The sequence below is a fragment of the Salmo salar genome, chromosome ssa27 (genome assembly GCF_905237065.1).
Source record: "Salmo salar chromosome ssa27, Ssal_v3.1, whole genome shotgun sequence".
Taxonomy (NCBI): Eukaryota; Metazoa; Chordata; class Actinopteri; order Salmoniformes; family Salmonidae; genus Salmo; species Salmo salar.
The window spans coordinates 39,908,654-39,921,494 of record NC_059468.1 but is presented as its reverse complement, the minus strand read 5'-3'; the positions used below and the strand labels follow the sequence as shown (position 1 = coordinate 39,921,494).

The following is a 12,841-nucleotide window of genomic DNA, read 5'->3' as shown; positions in this document are numbered from 1 at the left end:
GAGATCCTACAGGAGAATAGACACACCAGTCATGATGAAGGGATGGAGATCCTACAGGAGAATAGACACACCAGTCATGATGAAGGGATGGAGATCCTACAGGAGAAACAGAGAAAACAGTTATTTATTTTTTGGTGGCTGAAATTGTTTAGCACTAAGATGGCAAATGTAACAGAGGTGAACTGTTCATTGCTAGCTTAGCCTACTGTAGCATTGTGTTGTCTCTACGAGCTGTACTAGCTGGGATCCGGAACTACTTTTATGAACTTTTAGAGTACGGTTTGCATCCCAAATGGCACCCTATCCCCTATATAGTGCACTGCTTTTCACTAGGGCCCATAGGGTGACAGACCCCACCAGGGGCGGAAATCCCGGGGGGGACACGACCCCCCCATCCTGGGAAAAATATGATTTGTCCCCCCCAATATATCAATGAAACATAACTATGTAATTTAAATAATATTAATAATACGCAATGAAAGCAATTGTGCTGATAATAGACACTTAATAGCGCGTTTTTAAGTTTCAAAAGATTGCGACCCCCCCCGCCCTTTGCCTCACAATGGTTCGATCCACAGCCAGTTCCTTAGTTTGCACGTAACTGCTGTGAGGTTCATCCAGTCAATCGCGCACACACACACTAGCTGAATATGCAGAGCTAGCGCGCAAATATTAACTATTAAGCTAGCTAGTACCTATTCCATTTATGTGGCCTCGTCAAAGATGGAATCTTTGCTATCGTCAATGTATTCCAAGATCAGCATGCATGTAAGTTAGTGCTTCAAAGTCCCTGTGATAAGGTTAGCGATAAACTGAACAGAACTACACTCTCTTCTACCATTGTTTTAAATATATTTAATGGTCTCGTTGCAAAAGCTAAATTGTCGCAAGGGAACTTTTATTTATTTATTTTATTTCACCTTTATTTAACCCGGGTAGCAAAGATTATAGCAAACACCACTGAATTGGTGCTCGCTAGCTTTGCAAATTAAGCTATTGTTGGAAGCCAGCCAATATGAAGCAAACGATTAAAATTACAAAAGGTTGCAGCATATGTTGTGTAAATGGTGAACTCATACAGCTGTCAACTCTTGTCACTGCAATCCGTTTCACATTTGCTAGCTACCTTTTAGATCGAAGCCCATATAGAATGATAGAAGATAAGATGATAGAAGCCCATCTCCTACTGTAAATAACCTACATACTGTGTGTGTGTAGCCAACCAGGTAGAAAAATGGCAGAAAAATGGCAGAAAAAAGACGGACATCAGAGTATTTTTCAGTACACCAAAACGCAAAGTAAGAACCCTAGTAGCCTAATATCTCAGACTAGTTGATAAAATGTTCATAAGTAAGAAGTGAAATGCTAATGGAATGTTTCACAATGATGTCATTAGGCAGAGCAGGCAACAGATGGCACACAGACAGCAGAGTTGGGGACAGATATGCAGGGACAGACTGGCAGAGACAGGGAGTCTCAGGTAAGTTTGTTGAGTCTTTGTTTGGCAACATTATGAAAGGTTCTCAATTTTTTTACTTGTAAAATAGGAACATAATTGGAAAATGCCATGGATACCCCCACTCTCAACTTAAACTGGTGACTGAACTAAGATTTGTTAAAGGCAATGGTATTGCTGTTGTGATTAGTTGTGTAGTTTTGGGTACCAGTAGTTAGGAGTACGGCAAACACCTTATTTCTTTGGTTCCTCAATATACATTTACCATATTAAACGTAGGCTATGTGTTACAGCACTACTTTTGGTGTCCCCCTCAGGAATTGCTCTTGAGAAAATGTAATGTAATTGTCCCCTCCAAAGTTGATATCAGATTTTCGCCCCTGGACCCCACACATAATCAAGGACCCCCCCCCCCAGCTACGAGCTGTTCACTCCCTTACTGTCGGCCAGATGGTAAGGGAGAAAACAGCTCGTACTTTCAAGTAGTAGATGTTCTGGATGGGTGGCAGCACGGTCCCAGTGATGTACTGGGCAGTCATCACCACCCTGCTCTACGTGTCATTGGCCAGATTATCACGCAAAAAAAAGATAATGTAACTTTCGGGAAAATAAGCCTTTTTTTAAACCGTATTTAGATAGAAAATAAAGTAGAATCTTGCAACGTCGGCGTTTAGGAAGTGAGAGTGTTAACAGAATTATGAGTTCAACCCTCTGTCGTATGGCGTGAGACTAGTATTGTCCCTTTTATTCTGAGAATTACGGGTCATTGACCATTTGGACATCCTGAAAATATCCAGTACAAGAGTAAAGCTTTATATGTTTTGTATTATAAACTGTGTGGTTCGAACCCTGAATGCTGATTGGCTGAAAGCGGTGGTATATGAGACCATATGGTGTGACACAAAACATACATTATTACTGCTCTAATTACATTGGTAACCAGTTTATAATAGCAATAAGGCACCTCTGGGGTTTGTGGTATATGGCCAATATACCACGGCCAATATACCACGGCTAAGGACTATCCAGGCACTCTGCATCACCTGGTATGTAAGAACAGCCCTTAGCCGTGGTGTATTGGCCATATACCACACCCCCTCAGGCCATATTGCTTAAATATACTACTATCCTACTGTATTAAAACCTTTAACCTTAAAATGAACCCAAAAGCATGTCAACAACTAGTTTAACAGCTGCAACCACTGTAAGCTTAATCTGTTTATTGTACACTATCGGTCAAACGTTTTAAAGGGTTTTTCTTTATTTTGACTATTTTTCTACATTGTAGAATAATAGTGAAGACATCAAAACTGTAAAATAACACATATGGAATAATGTAGTAACCAAAAAAGTGTTAAACAAATCAAAATATATTTTATGTTGGAGATTCTTCAAAGTAGTCACACTTTGCCTTGATGACAGCTTTGCGCATTCTTGTTGTGATGTCTTCACTATTATTCTACAATGTATTAAAATAGTACAAAATAAAGAAAAACCCTTGAATGAGTAGGTGTTCTAAAACTTTTGACCGTTAGTGTATTACTATCGAACTGTACTGAACGCTTTAACCTTAAGGAACCTCATCGCTTGATTGGTTTAACTGCATCCACCATCTTACTGCTACAACTCTACTAAAAACTTTCACCCCGTAACCATCCCTGTATAAGGGATTAGGACTAATGCTGTCATATGTTAAAAAAAAACACATCTGGACAAACAATGCAAAGGATTCTCAGATCGACAGATAGAAGTGAAGAAGTCTGCCCCCTAGTGGGGAGATTTTTTGCTGTACAATCCAATAGAAGGAACAGCTGACCGTTGCATAGTTTGCTGTCAGCATGGTTGTTAGAGATGCTAGTGTCAAGTGGTGGAAAGGGACAGATTCTTAGGATCTAGGTTGAGCAGGCAGAGTGAAGTAGAGACCCAAAGACAACAGGACCAGGGTCAGCATTTAATACAGAATTTGGGTATGGTTAGTTCACCTTTTTCAGCAGGAGTCATTCTTCAGCTGGCTCAGGGAACATTTTCCACACCATTTAAAATGACACTAACAAAACAGTCAAAGGAGCTAAAAAAGGCAGGGGAGGTGGTCCATGCCAGGAAGGCAGGCATCCATATTCAGTCTCCCTCATCAATCCATTTTCCCCAATGCTCCCCGGAAACAGCCACACCTCTGGACTGCAGCCCCTCCTGTGGGTGGCCACACCACAAACAGAGAGAAACACATTTTTTTTACATTTTTTAATTGTCAATTGAACCAATGAAATTTCAGGCTCGATTGTAGCCCCGCTGGGCACAGACGTCAATTCAAAGTCTATTCTGCATTGGTTCAACTTAATTTCATTGAAATTACGTATAAACAACATTGATTCAATCAGTGTTTGCCCAGTGGGAAGGCAATTAGCCACACCTGTGACATCAGCATTGTTTCATTAGCTGGCCAGTAAAGAGGTTACGTAGGGTTGGTCATTCATTATTTTGGGTCGGGAATTACGTGATTGTGTGTTCTTTCAAATGTTTTCTTGGAACTGGGAAGTCTTTACCAGTTTAGCTGAGGAGACAGTTACAACAGAGAGTGAGAAAGAGACAGATTGGGGTACATAGACATAGGGAAAGTTTGAGAAAGAGAAGGAGAACGGGTGGAGAGAATAGATGAAAATGGGGAAAAGAAAGCAAGAGATGGTTCTGTATTGTACTGAGAGCAGTATGGTTGCAAGTGCTGTGTGCTCCAGGATTAGTGAGTTAAATTTAACCAGGGTTTATCCCTGAGTGTGCAGAATACTGGGATTATCTCTGGTCTCACTGAGGTTCTGCTCTGCTGAATGAGAGGAGGAGAGACGGAGGAGAGGAGAGACGGAGGAGAGGAGAGACGGAGGAGAGGAGAGGGAGGAGAGAGAAAGAGAGGAAAGGAGGAGAGAGAGAGAGGAAATAAGAAAAGGAGAGAGGAGAAGGGAGGGGGGGCAAGGAGAGGAAGAGATGAGAGGAGAGGGAGAGGCCAAGGTATTATCACTGAGGAATGGCGGGATTGAGAGAGAGAGAGAGAGATGGATGAGGGGTGATGAAGGGGGTGGAGAGAGAGAGAGCTAGGTATAGAGAGAGAGAGGGAGAAGGAAGTTACACTTTAAACAGTGGAGAGGGTGAAAAGCTTCAAGTTACTCTAAGTGCAGATCACTGGACAACCTGAAATGTTCCATTCACGCAGACAGTGTGTTGAAGAAGGCGCAACAGCTCCTCTTCAACGTCAGGAGGCTGAAGAAATTATGCTTGGCCCCTAAGACCCTCAGAAACGTCTATAGAAGCACCATTGAGAGCATCCTGTCGGGCTGTATCACCGCCTGGTACGGCAATTGCACCGTCCGCTCTCCAGAGGGTGGTGTGGTCAGCCCAACTCATCATCGGAGGCACACTGCCTGCTCTTCAGGACATCTACTGCACCCGGTGCCACAGGAAGCACAAGAAGATCATCAAGGACCTCAGCCACCCGAGCCACGGCCTGTTCACCCTGCTACCATCTAGAAGATCATCAAGGACCTCAGCCACCCGAGCCACTTCCTGTTCAGCCCCGCTATCATCTAGAAGGAGGAGACAGTACAGGTGCATCAAAGCAGGGACAGAGAGACTGATAAAAAGCTTCTATCTCCAAGCCATCAGACTGTTAAACAGTCACCACTAGCCAGCCTCCACCCAGTATCCTGCCCTGAACCTCAGACACTGAAACTAGCGTGTTACCACTCTACCCTGCACCTTAGAGACTGCTGCCCTATGTACATAGTCATGTAACACTGGTTTACACACTGTTTTACCCAATTCATATGTATATACTGTATTCTAGTCAAGGTCTATCCTATTTAACTATTGCTATTACTATCCTACACTCACTGGCCAATTTGTTAGGTACACCACTCCGTTCACCGAAAATGATCACTGCTACAGACAGTGAGTCACACGTCCGTAGTTGCTAATTTAAACAGGCAGACAGGCATCCAGGAATTCAGTTACTGTTCATTTGAACGTTTAGAATGGGCAAAACTAGTGACCTAAGTGACTTTGAGCGTGGTAGGATCGTCGGTGCCAGGTATGCCGGATCCAGGATCTCAGAAACAGCTGGCTTCCTGGACTTTTCATGCACGACACTGTCTAGGGTTTCCTGAGAACGGTGCGACAAACAAAAAACATGCAGTCAGCGGCAGTCCTGCGGAGGAAAACAGCTAATTGGTGAGAATGGCAAGAACAGGGCAAGCTAACAGACGGGCCACAAACAGGAAAATAACGGCGCAGTACAACAGTGGTGTGCAGAACAGCATCTCGGAACGCACAACTCATCGGTCCTTGTCACAGACCGACTGTTTGCAGCAGAGGACCACACCAGGTTCCACTCCTATCAGCTAAAAACAAGAAGTGGCTCCCTCTCCCTACCTACCTACCTCCCTCTCCCTTTCCCTTTCCCTACCTTCCTCCCTCTCCCTTTCCCTCTCCCTACCTACCTACCTACCTACCTACCTACCTACCTACCTACCTACCTACCTACCTACCTACCTCCCTACCCTCCCTCCCTACCTACCCTACCTACCCTCACCTCCCTCCCTCCCTCCCTCCCTCTCCCCTACCTACCTCCCTCCCTCCCTCTCCCTACCTACCTCCCTCCCTCCCTCCCTCTTCCTACCTCCCTCACTTACTTGCTCCCTCCCTCTCTCCTCAGGCCATTTATAAGATGGTGTCATCTGTGATGAAGATGCCGGAGGATGAGGCCACGCCGGAGAAGAGAACAGACAAGATCTTCAGACAGATGGACCTCAATAATGATGGTGAGAGAGGGGGGGGGGGCAAGGGATGGGGGAGAATGTGTGGGGATCACTGTCATGTTACAGTTTTGAGAGTGTCTGAGCAGTGTTTGTGTGACTATTTCAATTCTTCCCTTTACTCTCTCTCTATTCCTGTTCTCCTATCTCTTTCTCTTCCCCCTCTCTGTTCCCCTTTTAACATTCCCCTCTCTCTCTCTCTCTCTCTCTCTCTCTCTCCCTCTCTCTCCACCCCACCTCCCTCTCTCCCTTTTCTCTCTCTCTCTCTCTCTCTCTCTCTCTCTCTCGCTCTCTCTCTCTCTCTCTCTCTCTCTCTCTCTCTCCCTCCCTCTCCACCCCACCCCACCTCCCTCTCTCCCTTTTCTCACTCTCTTTCTCCATCTCCCCCTCTCTCTCGCTCTCTCTCTCTCTCTCCCTCCCTCTCCACCCCACCTCCCTCTCTCCCTTTTCTCACTCTCTTTCTCCATCTCCCCCTCTCTCTCGCTCTCTCTCTCTCTCTCTCTCTCTCTCTCTCTCTCTCTCTCTCTCGCACTTCCCCATTTCCCTTTTCTCTCCATCCCCCCAGGTAAACTGTCACTGGAAGAGTTCATTAAAGGTGCCAAAAGTGATCCCTCTATCGTGCGGCTACTCCAGTGTGACCCCAGCTCCGCCTCCCAGTTCTAACCCCGCCCGCCCACCTGGCCTGCCACGCCCACCCCGATTGCTATGGAAATAGTAACTCCAATTAGTGCATGATGGTTCTCATCACTCATATATTTTTGGTGTACAAGATGGAGGAAGTGTTTTAAAAGGAGATAAAGCAAAAATCATCATCATTTTACGTTACTTTTTCTTAAAGGAAAGAAGGGACATGCATACATTATTATTCAGAAGATGATACGACAACTGAGAATACAAAAAACAAGCCGTTGTCCGATGTGCTTTACTGTCTCACTTCTGGAAGAATGGGATGGAATTCCGCTGAGCTCCGCTGCCTCACAACGTCAGAAAGTCCGTCTACCATTTTTACAAAATCTGGGATTTTGGGGAAGAAAGTTAATGGGAACATTCCATCCTGAGAACCATGCACGTGTCATCTGTGTTCTAATCATTCTGTTCCATAGATTCTGTTTCCCTCCAATTAAGGCACAGCTCCTCCAATCCACTTCCACTTTTTCTATCCATATTTATGTGTATATACATGTGTATATGACATTATACGAAATGAATAGGCAAGTATATCTATCTGTCTTTATAACTCTTGTTGCATTCAGAAGGCAGTATCATGTAGATGTGTTGTTTGCTCTGACCGTTTGTTCATAGAGGGAACATGGGACTGGGCCATGGAAGGAAGTTGTGATGTTTCTGATATATGATCTTTCACTGCGGAAAAGAAAGCTGTTGAAGATCCCATTGGGTTTTTATTACTGATGTTAAATGTATTGTTATATTGATTAATTTAAATGTTTTATTGTTATTATTTTTTTGTACATAATATTGTTTTCCTCATGTTGTTTACTTGTATTTACTTATTTTCATTATTGTGGTTTTAATTTAATTTGTCATTGAAGATGATTATAACACAGTACTGGAGAGGAATCGATTGAAAGGGAAAGAAAGAAAGAAATGATATTGACTTGTCTTTGGAAACCGTCTGTCCCATATCTGTCCAAGATGGAATGTTGAGATTCCAAAATTCGGCATTGGAAGGGAAAAAGTTGCAAATTCGAGAATATTTATATCAGTTGATTCCATAATGCATTTGATCAATGAAACCAGTAGCAACACATTATATAATTTGAGCCTCCACAAGTGTATGCATGCATGTATGTGTGTGTGTGTGTATGTCTGAGTGTGTGTGTATGTGTATGTTTTTGTGTGCATGTGTGTACAGTATGCATGTGTACAGTTTGTGTGCATGTCCAGGCTTTAAACTTTAACAGTATTATACATTTGTGTTGTTTATTATTAATATGTCATATAAGTATTTAAAGTTAGTTATTTTAACACTTTATCGCATCACTGAGCAGTGAAGTACAGTAGCCACATCGTCACACACCTCACTGCATGGTACACAAAACAACACAAAAAAAAACCATCACAAAACAGTTCCATTTTATAGCTCTACTCTCTTCAGCAGCGCTCTTACTTCAACCTACCAGACCGCACACAGAAGACACACCGACATGCCGTCGTTGCGCACTCTTGTGTGTGTTTGTCACTTTGGGACAAACCCCCTCCCTCCTGCCTTCTGCCAGACACAGAGCACAACACACTAAGGGCTTGATTATCTCTATCCCTGCTGGACTTGATTATCTCTATCCCTGCTGGTCTTGATTATCTCTATCCCTGCTGGTCTTGATTATCTCTATCCCTGCTGGTCTTGATTATCTCTATCCCAGCTGGCCTTGATTATCTCTATCCCTGCTAGTCTTGATTATCTCTATCCCAGCTAACCTTGATTATCTCTATCCCAGCTGACCTTGATTATCTCTATCCCAGCTGACCTTGATTATCTCTATCCCTGCTGGACTTGATTATCTCTATCCCTGCTGGTCTTGATTATCTCTATCCCTGCTGGTCTTGATTATCACTATCCCTGCTGGTCTTGATTATCTCTATCCCTGCTGGTCTTGATTATCTCTATCCCTGCTAGTCTTGATTATCTCTATCCCAGCTAACCTTGATTATCTCTATCCCTGCTGGTCTTGATTATCTCTATCCCTGCTGGTCTTGATTATCTCTATCCCTGCTAGTCTTGATTATCTCTATCCCAGCTAACCTTGATTATCTCTATCCCAGCTGACCTTGATTATCTCTATCCCAGCTGACCTTGATTATCTCTATCCCTGCTGGTCTTGATTATCTCTATCCCTGCTGGTCTTGATTATCACTATCCCTGCTGGTCTTGATTATCTCTATCCCTGCTGGTCTTAATTATCTCTATTCCAGTGCTGTTCTTTATTATCTCTATCCCAGTGCTGTTCTTGATCATCTCTATCCCAGTGTTGTCCTTGATTATCTCTATCCCAGTGCTGTTCTTGATTATCTCTATCCCAGTGCTGGTCTTGATTATCTCTATCCCAGTGCTGTTCTTGATTATCTCTATCCCAGTGCTGGTCTTGATTATCTCTATCCCAGTGCTGTTCTTGATTATCTCTATCCCAGTGCTGGTCTTGATTATCGCTATTCCAGTGCTGGTCTTGATTATCTGTATTCCAGTGCTGGTCTTGATTATCTCTATCCCTGCTGGTCTTAATTATCTCTATTCCAGTGCTGTTCTTTATTATCTCTATCCCAGTGCTGTTCTTGATCATCTCTATCCCAGTGTTGTCCTTGATTATCTCTATCCCAGTGCTGCTCTTGATTATCTCTATCCCAGTGCTGGTCTTGATTATCTCTATCCCAGTGCTGGTCTTGATTATCTCTATTCCAGTGCTGGTCTTGATTATCTGTATTCCAGTGCTGGTCTTGATTATCTCTATTCCAGTGCTGTTCTTGATTATCTCTATTCCAGTGCTGTTCTTGATCATCTATATCCCAGTGCTGTTCTTGATTATCTCTATCCCAGTGCTGTTCTTGATTATCTCTATTCCAGTGCTGTTATACATTCCTTTTCAATGTGTTAACCGAGACATCGAGCAGTAGATAGTGGAATTGTTTTAAGGCACTGATCACTTAGAGGTTGCATTCCAAGTAACACCCTATACCCTATAGATTCCACTACTGGTGACCGTCAAGGCCCAGAGGACTCTGAATAAGCGCAAGGTAAAAATGTAATATAAGGGTAGGTAATAAACCATTTATAAACCATTAATGAGGCATTTATAAACCGTTTGCTCACCATGTATTAATCATGACTCCCACATGTGTCAGGAAGCTAGTTATTCAGACATGTATATATAGTTCCTTAAACATCCTGTGTTGTGTGTTTGGTTCTATCACCAGGTACTGCTGGAATGTCTACCAACGGCATGTCCATCTTGTCGTGACAAATTACACTGCTCACTCCATGTTATAAAGTATTTATAGCATAAAGAGCACTCACTTTAGATTAGGGGCTGAAAAAAGACCTTACTAGTGATTAGTAAATGGTTTACAAATGTTGGATTAATGATTAATACATGGTGAACACACACTTTATAAATGCCTTATAAATAATTTATTACAGACCCTTAAAATAAAGTGTTACCGAGTGCACACTTCAGGAGAAAGGACATGTTATTTGGAATGCACCCCTAGTTTCCCACAATGTGTACTGCACTGTACCTCTACTATGGGCTCCCAGTTCACTGCCCCCTGGTGGTTGGATGGGCTTCCAGGGTCACTGCCCCTGTGGTTGGATGGGCTTCCAGGGTCACTGCCCCTGGTGGTTGGATGGGCTTCCAGGGTCACTGCCCCCTGGTGGTTGGATGGGCTTCCAGGGTCACTGCCCCTGGTGGTTGGATGGGCTTCCAGGGTCACTGCCCCTGTGGTTGGATGGGCTTCCAGGGTCACTGCCCCTGGTGGTTGGATGGGCTTCCAGGGTCACTGCCCCCTGGTGGTTGGATGGGCTTCCAGGGTCACTGCCCCTGGTGGTTGGATGGGCTTCCAGGGTCACTGCCCCTGGTGGTTGGATGGGCTTCCAGGGTCACTGCCCCTGGTGGTTGGATGGGCTTCCAGGGTCACTGCCCCCTGGTGGTTGGATGGGCTTCCAGGTTCACTGCCCCTGGTGGTTGGATGGGGAATATTTGCTGCTCCACTACTGCAAAATTATGGTAACATTCCCAAAATGTCCAGGTTTTCTAGAAATCCTGATAAAAAAAGATTCCCAGATTTCCATACTTATTCCAGGAATTCTTCCAATTTGGATTTCTGGAAAAACCTGGACAATTTGGTAAAGTTACCCTACACCTTCCTACCTCCCCTTTTTCTGTTGCATGACAACCTCTAGTGAGGATGGATTGTTCTGTTTTGACCCGAAATCGATAACAAATATACCTTCTGTGTTTCAAACATGTGTGTGTCTGGGTTTTTCTTAATGGTTGTATTAAAACAAGTCATTTTAAGGAATATTATGATTCTGGTTAAGAGCTTATTAGGAGTAAAACATGCAGATGATAAAATATGTCAAACGTATAGAACACATTTAGTGTTCCGTATGACATTTAGTGTTCCGTATGACATTCAGTGTTCCGTATGACATTCAGTGTTCCGTATGACATTCAGTGTTCCGTATGACAGTCAGTGTTCCGTATGACAGTCAGTGTTCCGTATGACATTCAGTGTTCCGTATGACATTCAGTGTTCCGTATGACATTCAGTGTTCCGTATGACATTCAGTGTTCCGTATGACATTTAGTGTTCCGTATGACATTCAGTGTTCCGTATGACATTCAGTGTTCCGTATGACATTCAGTGTTCCGTATGACATTCAGTGTTCCGTATGACATTCAGTGTTCCGTATGACATTTAGTGTTCCGTATGACATTCAGTGTTCCGTATGACATTCAGTGTTCCGTATGACATTCAGTGTTCCGTATGACATTTAGTGTTCCGTATGACATTCAGTGTTCCGTATGACATTCAGTGTTCCGTATGACATTCAGTGTTCCGTATGACATTCAGTGTTCCGTATGACATTCAGTGTTCCGTATCACATTCCCCATGACAGAAAATCATTTTAGTTCTACTCAATGCAAATCTCTCTGTTTTCTCTGACGTGTCGTACAAAGACAGAGCTCACTGTTAATGCCACTCAGGGAGGTGGAGAGAGATACTGTTGTGTGTGTGGTAACATGTCATTCCTTTCAAGAATCTTCAGTAATTTAGATAATTAAACAGAAAATCTAAGGCAATCTATCGTAACTTTGGTAATTTATATTTGAATAATAAATTAAAAAAATGTATTCATATATACTATTAATTTATTATCGCTGTGTCTATATTGTCCGTAAGGTTCTAGTAGATGGACCATATGGTTAAAAAGAAATAGCCTAATTAATGATAAAAGCATGTAATCAACAATGGAATTATTTTCAATGAACTCTGCAATTCTTCCAACTACTGATTTCTGTCACAACTGCCACCAGTTTGACACCAAAACATTGAAAACAAACAAACAAACAAACACATACATACATACATACATACATACATACATACATACATACATACATACATACATACATACATACATACATACATACATACATACATACATACATACATACATATTGATAAAGTAATACAAATATATAATGACAAAGTTAACAGGTTCTGACATTTTAGCAAACATTTTTTTTTAAATATGACATTTAGGTAAGTATTCAGACCCTTTAGTCGGTACTTTGTTGAAGCACCTTTGGCAGCGATTACAGCCTCAAGTATTCTTGGGTATGATGCTACAAGCTTGGCACACCTGTATTTGGGGAGTTTCTCTCATTATTCTCTGCAGATCCTCTCAAGCTCTGTCAGGTTGGATGGGGAGCGTTGCTGCACAGCAATTTCCAGGTCTCTTCAGAGATGTTTGATCGGGTTCAAGTCCGGGCTCTGACAGGACCACTCAAAGCCTAGTGGTTAGAGCGTTGGACTTGTAACCGAAATATGTCGTTTTGTCCCTGAACAA

General features: G+C 42.9%; 1 protein-coding gene across 1 annotated transcript in view; it reads left to right on the top strand.

Annotated features, from left to right (window-relative positions):
• The window catches only part of LOC106589084 (hippocalcin-like protein 1), an 84,702-nt gene extending 73,471 nt beyond the window's left edge, over positions 1 to 11,231 (top strand). The window contains exons 4-5 of the mRNA XM_045709613.1: positions 6,156 to 6,261; positions 6,821 to 11,231. Of these exons, the coding sequence (XP_045565569.1) occupies positions 6,156 to 6,261; positions 6,821 to 6,918 (204 nt within the window). The 3' untranslated portion in view covers positions 6,919 to 11,231. The remainder of the gene's footprint in view (positions 1 to 6,155; positions 6,262 to 6,820) is intronic.
• Positions 11,232 to 12,841: the final 1,610 nt, after the last annotated feature.